The sequence below is a fragment of the Furipterus horrens genome, unplaced genomic scaffold (genome assembly GCF_987537825.1).
Source record: "Furipterus horrens unplaced genomic scaffold, mFurHor1.1.pri manual_scaffold_7, whole genome shotgun sequence".
NCBI classification, from domain to species: Eukaryota; Metazoa; Chordata; class Mammalia; order Chiroptera; family Furipteridae; genus Furipterus; species Furipterus horrens.
In genome coordinates, this window is record NW_028327177.1 from 128,915,979 (window position 1) to 128,933,567 (window position 17,589).

Consider the following 17,589-nt stretch of genomic DNA (forward strand, 5'->3'; position numbering starts at 1 on the left):
CTTTAGAGAGCACAATAAGACTCTATCACAATGCTGGAAGCTTTCAGGGAGCCCTGGGAAGTGTATTAAAGGTCTCACCATGGACCATCAGGGGGAATGTCTCTGAAATTCAAATCAGTGCAAATACATTGGGAATTTTAGTAAGGAGAGAGAAAGAGAAATATGAAAGAAAAGACAAATTATACACTGTGTCTGGGAAAAAATCATGAGAAAAAATAGTTTGCAAACTAATTGATGGAACATTATACAATTGTTATCTTCAAACGAAACCATCCCCTGTGGTATAAGAAGAGAAGGCTAAAACATCTTTTAATTGTTGTTTAAAATTTTTTAATTCATCTTTGTAAAAACTTAATTTGTGTATTTTTAAAAAAATGTATGATATATATTTATAAAATAATGCATGTAGATAATTTGAAAAAAACAAACACATATTGGTGTGACTGCTCAATTTTTTTTCAAAACTTTTTAACTGTTAGGAATATGTGGTCAAAACCTGAATAGCCTTTGTCTAGATAAGCACTGGAAAGAAGGGGAAGGAATTAATCAAAGAACAGGTATGAAGGACCCATGGACATGGACAATGGGGTGGGGATGGACTGTGGGAGCGGGGCATGGGCTGGATGGAGTAGGAAAAAGGGGGGGAAATTGGGACAACTGTAATAGAATAAGCAAGATTAATTTTAAAAAACCCTGGCTGGTTTGGCTCAGTGGATTGAGCGTCGGCCTGCGAGCTAAGTGTCGCTGGTTCGATCTTCCAGTCAGGGCACATCAGAGAAGGAAAACTCTGACTCCAAAAAACCTCCGCTGCCTTGCGGCATACCTCTTCAGGGGAAAGGCTAAGGGAGTAAACCCCCACAGAAAATCCGGAGCCGGAGTCCCTAAGGCGGTTCGACGTTGTAGTCAACACCGGCAACTCCTGCGGCGCACCTGAAGCCAAGCTGTATTGACTCCGTCTTTCCCTTGGATCCTTCAGCTGCGAAGAGAGGGGGGGTCTGCTGCATGGGCAACAGCAGACCCTCCATATCACCCTGCCCAGGCTCTGTAGCTTCAGCTCCACTGGAGAGGACACTCCAGTGTCATCGCAAGATGTCGATTCAACACGGGAGGAGACAGATACCGTGTCACTCCCGAGTCGGACTGCACAACCATTCTCGGCGGTGCAGATAGACTCTTAAGAAGCTACACCATCGTCTCTCGAGACGGACGGCTGCCGACGACAAATTTAAAAAAAGAAGAAAAAGGAAACTTATGGCTTCTCTAGGTCAGTTACTTTATACTTTGGTTTATTATTATTGTTGTTTTTACAAAAGCAATATACATTAATTGTGGAAAGTAAAGAAATTAGAGAGAACTACATAAAGAAATAAAAAATCACCTATAACTCTATCTCTAATATATTTTGATGCCTATTGACTATCTCTTATCTAAAAATATATACAATATTTTATATGTACATGGAGGGACAAAAAAATGGAATTATCTTCTGGAGGCTGGCCCCTTATAGCACAAGCCTACCCCACTGGGTGAATGTTTTAGGAACACATCTTTATCAGTGTACCAGCTGGTGTTGTTGTGAGAGGCTGCGTTTGGCTTCAGGGAATTTGTTTTTTAAGGCTCTTTCACTGCATTTGTCCATTTTATGATGGATGATTTACAAGAACATCTGCCTACACTATGCTGAGTGTTCAGCAGTTTTTTACTAAAACAGGGCATGACTCCCATGCCCTATTCTCCCTATTCACCTGATTTTTCCCTGAACGACTTTTATTTTGTTTCCCCAGATGAAAAAAGTCCTCAAAAGAAAATGTTTTGCCCATGTGGAAAAGGTGAAACAAAAACAGCAGAGACACTAAAAGGGTATCTGAATCAACGAGTTCAAAAACTGTTTTGGGCAGTGGAATAAAAAAGCCTCAATAGGTGCATTGCATCAAATGGAGAGCACTTTGAAGGTGATTGAAGTTTAAACATGTATGAATACAGATTTTTAATAAGTAAATTCCATTTTGGGGGGATTCTCTCTTGTATATAATTATTTATATGTAAACATTATTTTTCAAAATTATTAGCAAACTAGTGAGTTTTATAGTTCACTAGAAATGAGTTTTATAGTTCATTTTTTAAATTAATAATAAATTATGAATGTTATATTGGAACAGAATTTTAATTGTTTATATACTTGAAATTTGAATAAAGTTATGTACTAAAATTTAACTTTTTCCCATGATTGAATTTTTAGACTATTTTAAGTGTTTTGTTATTTTAAATAATGTTTAGAAATTTCTGAGTATCTCTTCTGCCTCCACAATTCTGTGACTATTTCAAAGGTATGTTTCTATAAGTGGAATTGACAAAAGAAAATATATGTCAAATTAAGATATTTGATATGTTTTATTAAGTTAGTATTTCAAAAATTTGTACCAATTTATGTGCCCATTAACAGTTATAATGAGTCCTATGGCATTCTTGCCAACACTAGTCATTAACATTAAAACCACAGTAATTTGCCAATTTGATGAGCAAAAGCTATCCATCACCTAGTTCCTAACCAGTTTCCTAACTAGCAAGGAAACCTGGTGAAATTCCTCTGACTCAATTTATTGGTTCAGGGGTTTCAATCATGGATGGCACAGTAGATTGAGCTGAAGACACCTGAGTTGAAAATACATGGAGGCCTTTGGATGCCAGGCAAATGAGACCAGATTTTATCCTATGGACCAGTTGTTCACATGAGAATGGTACTATACCCCTAGGGAGGATTTTGGAAATTTGAGCCGAGGTCTGTTTTCACAGAGTTTAGGGATGTCTACTTGTGTTTAGTGGGTGGGATTCAGAGATGCCAGCTGCCCTGAAATGTGCAGAACAGTCCTGAGCAATGAAGAACTGTCCCGTGCCTTGCACAACTTTCAAGTATTCTACTGGAAATGCCTGAGGAGAGAAGCCTGATTACAATTGTCCAAGCCTGGAACCTAACTCTATTGTACATACTAATGCAAAATAGTCTGTGCCCATTTTTAATAAATACTGAGTTTTCTGCCACCATGTAAACCAAGGTGAAAACATTTTCTACAGAGCTTTACCAAGGGTTGTGCACCATTAAAAAATACTATATCACTAATATCACATCCTTTCTGTTATTTAGATATACGGTGATTCTAAGAGTACGCGTGAGAATCTTATCACTTTCTTGTGTCATTTATGTAATGAAATATATCTATTTATCATCAACTAACTTATTTCTCCTTCCTATTACATGTAAGACCTTCTATTGCCTTTTACAAAATTACATGTAGGGAGGTCATAGTTTCTATCAGTTTCATATTAGGAGAGTAAAGGAAATATGAGCTGTATTTATTATTCTCAACAGTTGCCATTGGGTATCCAGGGCAGGAAACTGCTTCTGTGGAGAATAGGAAGCTACTCAGTGGCTTCCAGCAGGAGAGTGACATGATGAAGCAGAGCTGGAGGTGTGAATGTCCGGAGAGGAGGATAATAAATGGGAAGAGGAGATGGCAGGAGGCAGAGACCAGAAAGAAGGCAAATACTACCTGGGCGGGAAACTAATGAAGACCTAGAATACTGCAATGCCTGAATGAATCAGAAAGAAGAGCATTTTATGGAATCATCTTAAAAAGAGGAGTCGTTGGGACCTAGTGATTGAACATAGTGTCACAGAAGGACTGTCATAGTGTTATTCAATTACAGAATGATTATGCTCTCAAAAATAGTCTTACACATGTGAATATACAATGTGAGTACATTCACAAGCACATATACATAATACATATACACACTCTGAAATGCCAGATTCATTACTAAATAATCCCCCTCCTTTCTTGCTGTCAAAGGGAAGACTTATCACACCATTGATTCTAAAATCTGACAGCTCAACCTGACACTAGGCTGAATCGAAGGAGCAATGCCTTATTCAGTTTATTTATTTGTTTGTGATTCTCCATCCAAGATAAACTTCAAAATAAATTTCAAGTGTGCTTTAAGTGCACTCCGGGTTATAAATCATATACTGCATTCTCATACTATAGTAAGCATAAAACCACATAGATCAACAACAAATATATACACCTCCCTTTCTTGCCAAATTCGTTCACACACATTCACACAAAGAGAAAGAATAAAAGGAAACCAAGAATCTGAGAACCAGCGGTCATTTGTCTGCAGTGTACATGTTTAACTAACCAGAAGCAATCATTAAAATTAAAATAGTATGACATTAGACTGGACAAGAAAACCATGGTCCTAAATGGCAGAATAAACATTTTGAAATTAAAGGGAAGAAAGTCATACATATTAACCATAAGTGAATCAACACTGGAAAATATTGGGGAATAGAAGAGAATGTCCCGATTTACAGTCAATTTTCAGAGAAGAATAACAGTGTATCATATGCTGAATTATCTTATTTTAGCTTCTATATCCATCCTCAATTTTTAATTTTCTGATAATAGATAATGCAAATATTTCTTTAAATAATGAGTGAGTCAAAAATATCTCCAAATATGATGACACTCTTTAGTTATCATGATCCATGTGTGTGCAACAGTACTGTCAATAAAATACAAGTTTCACATTCTTGGTTACTTTCCTTAACGATTTAAATGTGAGAAAAATGGCAACCGTTTCCTTCTCAACTCTGAGCAATCATTCCCTCACTCGACCAAAAAATGTCAGTTGCATTCCATCAAAGTGGGCAATGTCTCTAGAAGCCTCACCATTACATTCTCACACTGTGCAGTTCTTGTTTCTTTTAATGGGTTGCTTACTATCTGAAATGTATTCTTTAGCACTTTCTTATTTGCAATATGTGACAAGACATTGCAAGACAAATCCCAGAGACTATGTTAACTGCCTAAAATGGGTCACAAAGGGCTTGTTTGGACTGAGGCACAGATAACACCATCCATCTCTCTCCCCAGCACTGCTGCCTGATCTCAGGTTTGACCAGAGGTAAAATATTTATACATTGGGTGTGTATTACACTACAGTGCAGGAGGTTTAATGAGACATAAATAAAGAGAAAATGACCTGAGGCTAAAAGGAGAGGCTGCAAGTGAGGTTAGAGGTGGCTGCAGCTTAAAGGCCATGGTCTTCCCTCTTCCTTCTAATGAGGCACAAATTCCAAGCTCTTTGTCATGGAAGACCAGGACCCCATGACCTACTCTCTACCTGCTGTTCTCATCTCACCTCCCACCACTGACCCTTTTCACCTCTCTGGTCTTCAAATGACCCCATCCTCTCTTAAGACTCTAGGTCATCATGCTGTCAGTCTTCCTGGAATCCACTTCTTTACAATTGTCCCCTGAGTGGCATCTACTGATTGTTCAAGACTCAGCTCTGGTGTCAGGCATGAGGGTAGATACCCTTTCTCTCTGCTTTTCACTGAAAATAGGGTTTCTATCCATCTAGGCTCCTACTAGTTAACTCGTGATTATCTCTACTCATTTTTCTTTCCAAATACGAGCTTCCTACGGGCAAGGACCGAGTCTTTTTGATGTTTATAACTCTAATACACAGCATAGTGAACACTCAGTAAATGTTTGATGCTTGCCTGATTGGGGAAGTTCTTCCTTTTCTTCTCAAGGGCAAGTAGACAACCACTGCCTACAAACCATTGAGGGTAGGAAGGAGTTTGCCAGTCAGATATTGTACGAACCAGGGTCATGGAGCTGGCTGTGCTTCAGAAGCAGGACAAAGGGGTAGAGGATCACCTAACTCCATGGTACTCCCTGTCATGGACTCTCACTCTACATGTCATGGCCACAGAATCCTCAGGGGAACTCCCAGTGGGTCACTTCAATATACGCTGTGTCCTCACAGCAGGGGAGTAAAGTCAAGTAGTGTTGGCTCAGAAAACGTATTCCTAGAAATGGGGGTTAGGGACAGCATTTCATTGGCAGGGCCATGCTGGGGGCCAGTGCAAATGAGACACAAGAAGTCCCTTGAGACGGGAGCTTCTTGTCATTCTGGATTGTCAGCCCTAACCAGCTGTATGTAGACACTTTCAAGCACATTTTGTTCAATAATCAGCTGAAACCCATTGCTGGCATTTCTTTTCTTTTTTATCCCATAAGCCCCACAGGCATAAGATGCAGGGCCTTTGTTGGTAGAAAGAATAGAAAGTGTCAAATTCACAAAAGGTACCAGATTTAGACTTTTAACATTATCACCAAGTGCAAAGATGCAAATAGTCACATACTAGCAAAAACGAAAGACGAAACAGTTCATCATATAACCTTAATCCTATTACCAGATCGCACATTTTGAAGTATACTGTAAACTAGAACTCTGACTAAATTCTATAACTGTCCTGCACACGGCACAATAGTTTTGAATTTGTTTGTCAAATATGTTAATTTGTTAAATGTCAATAGTGTTTACAATTGTTTAGCATGTCATCAATTTTTAATATACGAGGAGCTACCTCTCCAGCTCTTCAAGAAGTTTTTGCAAGAACAGAATCATTTATAGGAGCAAAAAGAAAAAGTACAGTTTACTTATTACTTACCAAATTAAGTTTTTCCCAGAACTCAGGCCCTTCTTTCATCTCTCTGAGGCTCGGGGGAATGTACCAAAAGCAAATATTGGCATACTCAGGCTGAGGATTAAAAAAATTTGAAAGTTGTTTTGTTAACCTAAGATTAATCTTAGAATGCAATTAAAGTCTTAGCTAGTTTCTTTAAGAGTTATCATGTGTGTACTATGTTGATAACAAATCAGAATCTGATAGAATAGACATCCATTCTGCCTTATTTCTGATAATGGCCTATTGGGATATTTTTTTTCTCAGACGGGTGCACCTAGAAGGATGCACACAAAAATAAAGAATAAACATAAAGCTTGAAGCTAACTCAATCCAGTTCTTACCATCAGCACCTGATAAACATATGCCCAGAGATGCCCTGGTTCCTCCCTCTTCAACTCTGATCCCGAGGTTATTTCTCATACAACCATATCCTTCCAATAATTCCCTCCCTACTTAAGGTAGCCAAGGTTGTCCTCTGTTACCTGCCATCCCTGAAAAATGCAAAATCCCTGATTACCTGTAAGTGATAACATATGGCATACTTGAATTGCACTTCACTAGTCTACTGGGACCCTAGCAACACCTCAACTGCCAACTCTCAAGTATCACAGTTGATCTCAACCTCAGTAAGGACATGAATCAGCTAGGGGGCTTGCTCAAGATGTAGATTCTCAGTCCCTAGGAGGCCCAGAGTCTGATTTAGACCATCACAGAAAAAGCTCAGGTGAGTCTCAAGTGGTCTATGTTTGTGAAACTTTGATCTAAAGTGGTCATAGCCTAGTCCTCTTCTACAGTAACCTGTTTTTCTTTCAGACAGACACAATTTGGTTAAACATGGGATAGCCTTCCAGAGCAGGCTTCAGTCCAGCCACTGTCGTGTACATATATAGACAAGGAGATCTCTTCCACCACAGCCTTCATCCTCACTGGACAAAAACCTAGGCCATACCAAATGTAATTAGAAGACTTGTACTCAATGATTAGGTGTTCTGGGACATTACGTTGGAGGTTACAAATTATATACACAGAACTGTATCCGTAAAGATTACTAGGTTCTGTTCAAGATGGCGGCATAAGTAAATGCAGTACTCAGATCCTCCCAAAACCACATTAAAATTACCTCTATGAACTATAGAACAACCATTATTGAGAACCACCTAAAACCCAGCTGAACAGAAGTCCTACAAAAAAAAGGATATAAAGAAGAAGACACTAGTCTTCTAGTGTCTAGAGACTAGTAGGAGGGGTGCAGAGGTGAAACTGGCTGGTTTCACACCCATGTGTGACAAATAAAAATCAAGAAGGATATCTTGGCTATGGAGGTCCTCTGTGAGGGCCAAGGGGTCCAAGCTCCACACCAGGCCCCTCAGCCCACAGTTTTAATGCTGTAACTTCTGGCTGTAAAAACCAGTAGGTTTTGTGTCTGAGTGAGATTGAGGGCTTCTGGAGTCCCAGGCATCCCTCTTAAAGAGCCCATACACTGACTTACTTGGATTCATATGCTCTGAACTTGGCACTGGGGCAGCAGCTAGAAAGGCACCAGGGACACAGGAGGAGAAACTGAATCATTTGTCATCAGATGAGAGTTGGGGGGCAACTTTAACTAAGACAGGAATGCTGTCAGAGGGCCATTGTTCCTTTTCTGAGTCCTCTCCTCACATACCTGGTAGACAGGTGCCCCATCTGAGTCTCCATCAACCTAGCTAACACTGTTACCCCACCCTGGTGATTCTCTGAGATCCCACCCCACCCAATTTATGGCCCCACACAAGCTGCCTTCAGTGACTTTTTCATATGTAGGACTGTCTTGGCTCATGCTTCAGACTTTCCTAAAATCTTTCAGACAAGCAGCATCTGGCCTCAATGTGCCCTGTACCTCTTGCAGAGAGGTCCCAGTCTTAGCACTAGTGGCAACTGGCCTTGGTTCACAACTTGGCCTTTCCTGGGTACCTTCAAGCCTAGTACAAGTACCAGCCATCTGCAGCTAGCTTTACACCACATACTGGGTGACCCCAAGAAGAACACAGGTCATGGATGAGCTTGGTCTTCATCTCCCAAGAGGCCCCAGAACCACCTCCACAAGCAACACACTCAAGAGACAGATTCAGTGAGCTCCAGAGCCCCAGTGAAGTAAGTCTTGCTCTGTGAGGTGGGCCCTGGACAGCTGATCCTCCATGGTGGCTGCAGGTAGTCCTTAGAGCCAATTGGCCTGGGGGTAAATCCTTGATTGCCAACAGTAATCAAGGATCAACTACAACAGGCTGGTGTACACAGACCACATGGGAGGTGCACCTGAAGTGCTCAGCTCACGTGAACGGGTAGGCTGTGCCACTGGACACTACAGGACACCTACTATATAAGGCCACTCTACTTAGGTAAAGACATAACAACTTATCTAATGCATAGAAACCAACACAGGAAGGCTGCCAAAATGAGGAGACATAGAAACATGTCTCAAATGAAAGAACAGAATAAAACTCCAGAAAAAGATCAGACAAAATGCAGATAATCTACCAAATGCAGAGTTTAAAACGGTGGTTATAAGGATGCTCAAAGGACTTAGGGGAAGAATAGCTGAACTTAGTGAGAACATCAACAAAGAGAGGGGAAGCATAAAAATGGAACTAAAATACATTTTAAAAAAAGAACCAGTCAGAAATGAAGAACATATAACTGAAAGGCAGACTGCATTACAGGTCAGCAATAGTGATGCAGATGAAGGAGAGGATAAAATCAGAGATTTGGAAGAAAAGGAAGCAGAAACCACCCAATCATAAAAGTAAAAAGAAAAATAATCCAAAAAATAAGGATAGTATAAGGTATTCTGGGACAACTTCAAGCATACCAACATTCACATCATGGGGGTGCCAGAAAAGAAGAGAGAGATCAAGAAATTGAAAACCTATATGAAAAAATAATGACAGAAACCTTTCTAACCTGGTGAAGCAAGGAAACATACAAGTCCAGGAAGTGCAGGGAGTCCCACACAAGATAAACCCAAAGAGGCCCACGATAAGACACCTAATAATTAAAATACAAAAGGTTAAAGACAAAGAAAAACTTTTAAAAGCAGCAAGAGAAAAGCAGATAGTTATCTCCAAGGGAGATCCCATAAAACTCCAGCTGTTTCTTAACAGAACATTTAAAGGCCAGAAGAAATCTGGAACAAGTATTCAAAGTGATGATAAGCAAGAACTTATAACCAAGATCACTCTACCCAGCAAGGCTATCATTTAGAATTGAAGTTCAGATAAAGAGCTTCCCAGACAAGAAAAAGCTAAAGGAGTTCATCACCACCAAACCAGTATTACCAGAAATGTTAAAGGGCTTTCTTTAAAATGGGAGAGGGATTAGAGGAATGGGTGAAAAGGGTTAAGGGATTAAGTATAAATTGGTAGCTACATAACAGCCACAGGGATGTAAAGTACAGCAGAGGGAAGACAGTAAATAATAGTGTAATAGCTATGAATGGTGTCAGGTGGGTACTAGATTTATCAGTGTGATCACTTTGTAAGTTACATAAATGTCTAATTATGGGGTCATACACCTGAAACTAATATAATATTATATTTTAACTGTGATTGAAAAATAAAAAATTATTTAAAATCAAATGAATTTTAAAGATGCAATTTAAAAAAAATTTTTTAAGACATCAATTATAAGGAAAGAACTGGGCAAGAGGAGTAATGTGTTCTGTCTGTCATTTTAATGAATCAAAATTGAACCCACTTCTAACCAAGCACTTACACTTGCCTTAAGACGGTCCCAGTGGGAAAAAACCAGAACTGATTTTAGAAGTGAACAGCTCTGCACTCAGAGCAGAGCAGAAGCAGACGCTTGAATGCCTTGCCAGAAGGCCCTGATCCGAAGCCTCACTTATCGCCTTGGCTGGACCCAAACAAGCTGTTGACTTCTCAGTAGCGCTCATCACTCTCATTCCTCTCGCTTTCTCATGGCATACAATCATTTGTAGCAGCAAGAGCTGCTCCTCCCTCCTCTACGTTTCTTGTTGTTTGGTTTTTCTCTAGGGACTGACTGGGCCAATCACGGTGTCCAGGACGCACAGGCTGTGCAGGGAGAAGGTAAACCTTACAATTTTTGGAAACTCTTGAATCACTCGTTAATGGGACCAACTTTAGGAAGCGGTTTCTAACCTACTTACAGTTCCCTTTGGCAGCCAGAGCAAAGGGAAAAAAAAAGGCCAACACACAACCAGCACCCGGCACACAGCACTACCTTTGCAAGACTCTCCATGCCGTGGTGCTATGAGGGCCTACAAGCTATTGATGTGAAGACAGGACAAGGGACGATTCTGCAGCCTGCCCGCACTGGGACATTCTGCAGAAACTGTGAGGCTGCTAGAAGAGATCCTCTCAGCTCCTGTTCTACAGAACCAGGCACAAACATTTCTAAATGGGGAACCTCAGCAAGATGAGCCTGCAGGACTACAAAAATCACCCGCTACACTTAGAAAGAATTTAAGCTTTCCTGGACATGCTGTAAAGTTGTCAGGACCAGAGCTTTAGGAGGAGAAAGGCATCATTCTTTCCATCCCAATACAGGCCTTTTTGCTTGGGGTGCTGATCCATAGTGACAGAAAAGGATTAGGATCCTGGAATACTCATCAGGTGTTGGAGCAAGGCCAAAGGAGAAAGAAAGAACCATCCTAAGAAACCCAAAAAGGGTTTTTCATCCATGTTCTGTGTGTGTCATTTTATTGCCTCATTGATTGTCACCAAGCCCCATAGGACCTCTGGAAGCACTATAGGCACCACACAGTAAACGCCGTCCCCAAAGTCTGAATGACAACAAAAAGAATTGTCATGACAAACATGACTTCTTCACTACTATTACTATCAAGTGTGTTGTCTGGGCAACCCCAGAACTGTAAACAAAACAAGGCAAGGAGAAAAGCTTAAGAAGAACTCTTGCACATATTTCCCTGGTTGCTGTTCTGGAGGTCAGGAGCGAAACCGAGGTTAGGTAGGTATGCATAACAGGAGCAGATACTATAGGTCTTAAACATCTGAGTCCAGGAACATGAGTTGTTGTTATTTTAGCTCTCAGTGCTGGAACAGACAATCAAATGTAACTTTAAACTCTGGCTGTGAATAATTAATTTAAAGGTGAAGTCTGTAATTCCTTGAAATTTTTGCATCAGATTTTTCCTTGGAACATTTAAAATATAAAGAATATGGAGAATAAAGGTACAACAGGAAATCTGAGAAAACAGTCAAGAAATTGCCTGAATTTTGCTCTTTCCATCATTCTAGGATTTTTGTATGTATGGACATGCATATCACCCATAATTTCAAATACTGTTTTTAGAATAAATTATAAGTTATCTTTGAGCTCCCTGGTGGTATTATTCATCTGTGTCTCTTTACTTCCTTTTGTCTGTATCTTGGAAAAATACCTCTTGGAATTTTAAGCAGACTATGACTATTTGTAAAATAAAAATATATTTAAAAACTCAAAAATAAAAGATTATAAGTCATACCCGCCAACTCAGCACCTTCCTCATTTGATTCTTAGCACTGGCAGTATTGGAAATGACTTTCATTTCTCCACTGCAAACACAGTGTGTAGGTAATAACCAATGGTCTAATAGTTATCAGTAACCGTCGGAGAGTTATGCTCCAGTTTTGGTATAATTTCATAGTATTTCAGAAGGAGGAAACAGTTATTGTCTCCTATCTTAAAATCAAGACTGGTACTAAATGGAGTTCTCATTTTAAATTTCATGTGAATGCCCAGGAACATTTCTAGCTCAAGAAGATAAGTTCTTGATCTGTTTATCCTTTCACCTTTGAAATTTATAACGGGCTTATTGGATTTGACCAAAAAGCTACAAATCTTCATAACACGGAGTAGTTAAAAATGGAGTACCAGGTAATATGGAGTACTATGTAATTCAACTCAGTTTCTACAAATATTGATCATGAGACTACAAGTCTTGTTTTTCATCTTTATTGTATTTTTTCCATTACTATTTGGTCTCTGTATATCTCCGCCCCATAGCAATCACCACACTATTGTCTATGCCCATGAATCCTTTTTCCTTTTTTGCTGAATCTCTCCACCGCCTAACTTGCCACCCTCCCACAGATGTCTTGAATAGTCTATATACATCTACACAATTTATACTTGGATTTCTGACTTATAATTGATTTGGTTTCTCTGGGATAGAAGGGACTGGCCTTCACAATTCTTTAGTCATTTGATGTGAATAAATAGTTTTAAATAAAGTAACTGTAGTTCATTATAAAGTAGAAGAAAAATAGTTTAGTTATTGTCTGTCCCTAGATTCTAGGAATTCATGTTTTTATATCAACAAAGATTTTTTTCCCAGATAACATCTATTTCAATGATCAATTTAACGTCTCTCAGGTCCAAATGCACCCTTTCTTCATGTCCTGAAATAATGGAGGTGGACTCTTTAAATATTTCTTCTTGCCATCTGCTCCAGTCTTAGATTCATCAGTAGAGGGTGCTGGAGGGACACTGAAAAGGAGGAGGCACCTCTTCTGGTTCTGGTATGCTCACCTTATGGTCTCCCACAGAATTTGTGACTTTTCAGCAGCATTGGTGACCAGCAGCAAGTTGACCCTGACAGTTTCCCCAACACCACTTTTAGAAGTGCCATACCTGTGATTCCTTTTGCCCAAACAACCCCAGACAATCTTTGAGAATGGTAGGGCTTCAGTACTATGACTTTCGAATCCTTGTGAAGCCCTTTCGACACATCATTTTATTGGAGGAAGTTTGAATCCCCGTTTGATGACATGTCTTTACTGTGGTCACTTCTCTAATTATTGAGTTGAGAAAAACATTCCTTTGAACATTTACAAAAAGCATATTTCGGTTTTCTTGTCTCTTTACCTCTGTAGTTTATATTATACATAGTGATTTTCTTCAAGAGGATTTAAGGCACTAAGGAGTATTTTCAGAATAGAATCATTCACATGCCACTTACTTCCCTACATATACGAATGCCTGACATCTTAGTGTCTTAGAAACACACTTAGTCTATGTTCTTTCACACCATCAAATTGAGAAGGCATAAAAAGGAACCCAAATGTATAGATCAAACAGATGATAGTGAAGGACACAAAAAAATATGTAGTAGTAAAAGCATTGTCAAAATCTTTAAAAATTCATAGAGAAGTAGTGTCACTAAAGAAAAGATGGAAAAATTTTACCCTGATTTTCAAAGAGAAAAAAATAGATATATTTCAAGAAATAAAGCAAGTATTTTCATGCCAATTCCAGCAAGGATCTATGAGTAAATGATTTGAGATGCTTTGGGGAAAAAGCCAGTGGTCACTAACATGTAGTAGCTTGCATTCTCTAAAACAAAGTCATTTTTAAATAAATTCATTTCCTTTGTTTACAATGGCATTAGGTCACAATAATAGTAATAAGAAAACTAGAAGTATGCATTTTGATATGTATAAATGCAGAGTCTAGCATGTAGATGGAAACAATCACGCAAATGGAGAATGGAGAAAGGGGGAAAAGTGGATTCTAATTGATTCAAGCTCACAAAATTTAAATATCTGTTTAGAATACTGAAAAATGTCAAATGCAGCACTGAGCAGCATAAAAAGCCTGTGTTTTGGAGTCACGTGGATGTGGGTTTGAATTCCAATTTCACTTGGTCTTTACTTGGTAAGTGTCAAACTCTCTATGCTTCAGCTTTCTAACCTATAAAATGGAAATGATATTGGTCGCCCCACAGAGTTGTTTTGATCACTTATTACCAATATGCAGTAAGTATACTATCTGGCAGAAACTCTATTAGTGTAGTGACTATTATTTGGGGCTATATTGGTAGAAAGAGATATCCTTTTCAAGTGAATAACCTCACTAAAATCTGTGAAACACATCACTATGTTAATTTCTATATACCATATTTGAAGAGAAATATTTAAAAATTAGAGCATGTTCAAAGAAGGGAAACCAAAATGTTGACCTTCATAAGCAAAATTTTTTACGTTCTAGATATTGGCATAGGCACTGGGATGAGAAACATGACTTACACTTACATGTGCATATCTCCAGGAACTCGGAGACTAGGTGGCACTAGGCACAGGTGGTTAAAATGGAATGGAATGAGCATTACACAAGAAGAAATATCAGATCATCAAAGAAACACTCCTAGCAAAAGGAACAGGGAACATGAAGAAGTCAGTGTATTTAGGAGCATAACAAATACTTGGGATGAATAGAGGGCAGGTGTACAGAAGGAATTGAAATTTGAGTTAAAGATGGGAGTTACTTCATTAAGGACTTCCTCATATGCACAGCTTGGGAGTTTGGGTTTGATCCTAGAGGCAGTGTGGTCATTGGAGAGTTTCAATCTAGGGATCAGAGATCACTTTAGAAAGGCCACAGTGTGGACGCAGCGTGGAGATGAGCTGACAAGGTCTAAGACTGCAAGTGGAGGGTGAATAGGAGATAGTACCTACTTGAGGAGTAATAGGAGGCAATGGCTTCAGGAATGAAGAAGGTACTCAAGATACATTTAGGTGAGAGGGAAGGGAGATGGTGAAGGCAGCATCAAGATTTTTGTGTGGATGGATTATATTTCTTTCTTCTTTTCTTTTTTTTAATCTTCATTTGATGACATTTTTTTCATTGCTTTTAGAGAGGAAGGAAGAGAAACATCAACATGAGAGAGATTGGTTGTCTCCCATACATGCCTGGACCAGACATCAAACTTGCAACCTGGGTATGTGCCCTGACTAGGAATTGAACCTACAACATTTCAGTTACAGGACAGTCCTCTGAACAACTGAGCCACACCAGCCAGGGCTGATGGATCATATTTCTAACAACCAAATAAAGGACATAGAATTTTGGTAAGAAAAATGGCTGCACGCTCAGATTTGGAAATGCTGAATTTGAGGTGCCTATGGGAGGCTAATTGAAAATTCCAGGACACATCTACACACAAAGGACCAGAGTTTTAGAAACAAGTCAAGAATGGCAACATTCTTGAGGCTAGTTTAACAACGCTCCAGATATGGATAAAATGTCTTAGAAAGAGTATATAAACACAACGAAGGGCTAAAGACAAGGGAATGAAGAAGAGACCTTCACACAGAGACTGAGAAGGAAAAGTCACGTGAAAAGGAGAAAAACAGAGAGAGAAAGTCAAAGAAACCAAGACAGGTTAGAACTTCAAGTGGGATGGAGTGGATAAAAGTGCAAAAGGGTGCAGAAGTCCGAGACAAAGATTAAACATAATGCATTGGATTTAGCAATTAGAAGGTTGTTGTGAGAGAATAAAACTATATAAAAAGATAACTATATTGCAATGTGCTTGATACATCTTAATAGTAGGATTCAATAAGTATTAGAATATGAATAAATAAAGCTTCTTAGAAAAGGAATAAACTGTGAGTTGTCTGACACAGGAAGTCTTCAGGCAAAGATTGACCTGTTACAGGAGCTGCCAACAGAGGCTCCCTGCATTAAGCAAAAAGTTAACTAGATGTCCTTGTAACTCAGAAAAGAGCCATCGTAACTCAGAAAGTCTGTGAAACCCAAATAACTCTGCTTAACATGGAACTCAGGAAATGAAAAGGGAAAAAAAATTGAATAATTAGGACTCTCCCAAGAGATCAAAATAAAATATATGAATGATAGTATAAGAATAAATATACCTCTAGGAAAGCATCTATGTTTAGATCTTAGATTCAACACAGGAAAATAGAGATAGGATTTTCAGGTTCCTATGAATAATGCAGAATTCATTTGAAAGGAAAACTTTCAATCATCTTTAAGAAGATATGTGTTATTTTTGCTCCCTTCTGTACAAGATATTCAAGTACTGGATACTGTTTCGTTGTGTTCATTTACTGTTTTCAGTGCTCTGCTTAACACTCTCACTGCTGTCTGCTAAACAGTGAACATATATACACTTTTCCATGGTTTCACATACCTGGGATCAACTGCAGTCTGAAAATATTAAATGGAAAATTCCAGACATAAACAATTCATAAGTTTTAAATCGCAAGCTATTCTGCGTCGCATGGTGTAATCTCACGCCATCCAGCTCAGTACTGCCCGGGACGTGAATCATTCCTCTGTCCAGTGTCTCCCTGCTGTACACACCATCAGCCTATTAGTCACCTAGTAGCCGTCTGAGTTACCAGATCCACTGTCCCTGTATCACAGGGCTTGTGTTCACACAACCCTGATTTTACTTAACAATGGCCCCTAAATGCAAAAAGTAGTGAGGCTGGCAATTCAGATATTCCAAAGAAAAGCCAGAAAGTGCTCCCGTTAAGTGAAAATGTGAAAGTTCTCCCCTTAATACGGGAAGAAAAAACATCGTATGCTGAAGTTGCTCAGGTCTGTGCTAAGAACTCGGCATCTCTCCACGAAATTGCGAAAGAAAAATTGTGCTCGTTCGTTGAGAGAGACCACATTCACATAACCTTTATTAGTTATTATTATAATTATTCTATTTTATTATTAGTTAGTGCTGTTAATATCTTACTGTTTCTACATATAAATTAAACTTCGTTATAGGTATGTATGTATAAGAAAATGTATAGTATAAATAGGCTTCGGTGTTATCTACGGTTTCAGGCACCCATGGGGGGGTTTGGAACGTATGCTGCAAGGATAAGCAGGGACTAGTGTATATATAATTATAGACTTTGATTTTTCCTAAGAGGAAAGAATTGTAGTTTCACAGACCTGAGCTCCAACTGGATATTTGTATCCCTTCTCTTAAGTATGCACTAGGGTTATATTTAATCAATACACTGAAAGTATTTGTTAACAAAAAGAAGCTAATTAACTTGACACTTATACGTAAAATTCAAGGTCTAAACTTACTTTATTTCTCCAAAGGGAATACAGAGAAAGGAAGCACATGTAGATGACATACAAAAATCCTTATAAGCAGAAATTCTGGAGAACCATTGAGGCCACCTTCACTGCTCTCAGGCCTTCTGGCTCCCATACATCATATACCCAGGGCAGAAGGCTGCCTAATAATTAAAACCCACTTCAATTTTCATTACAAGGAT

At 39.0% G+C, this 17,589-nt stretch overlaps 1 protein-coding gene across 1 annotated transcript in view; it reads right to left on the minus strand.

Moving 5' to 3' along the window:
- Nucleotides 1-17,589, minus strand: part of GADL1 (GAD like acidic amino acid decarboxylase 1) — a 145,920-nt gene that overhangs the window by 49,116 nt on the left and 79,215 nt on the right. The window contains exon 14 of the mRNA XM_090284950.1: nt 6,524-6,613. Within this exon, the coding sequence (XP_090141076.1) occupies nt 6,524-6,613 (90 nt within the window). The remainder of the gene's footprint in view (nt 1-6,523; nt 6,614-17,589) is intronic.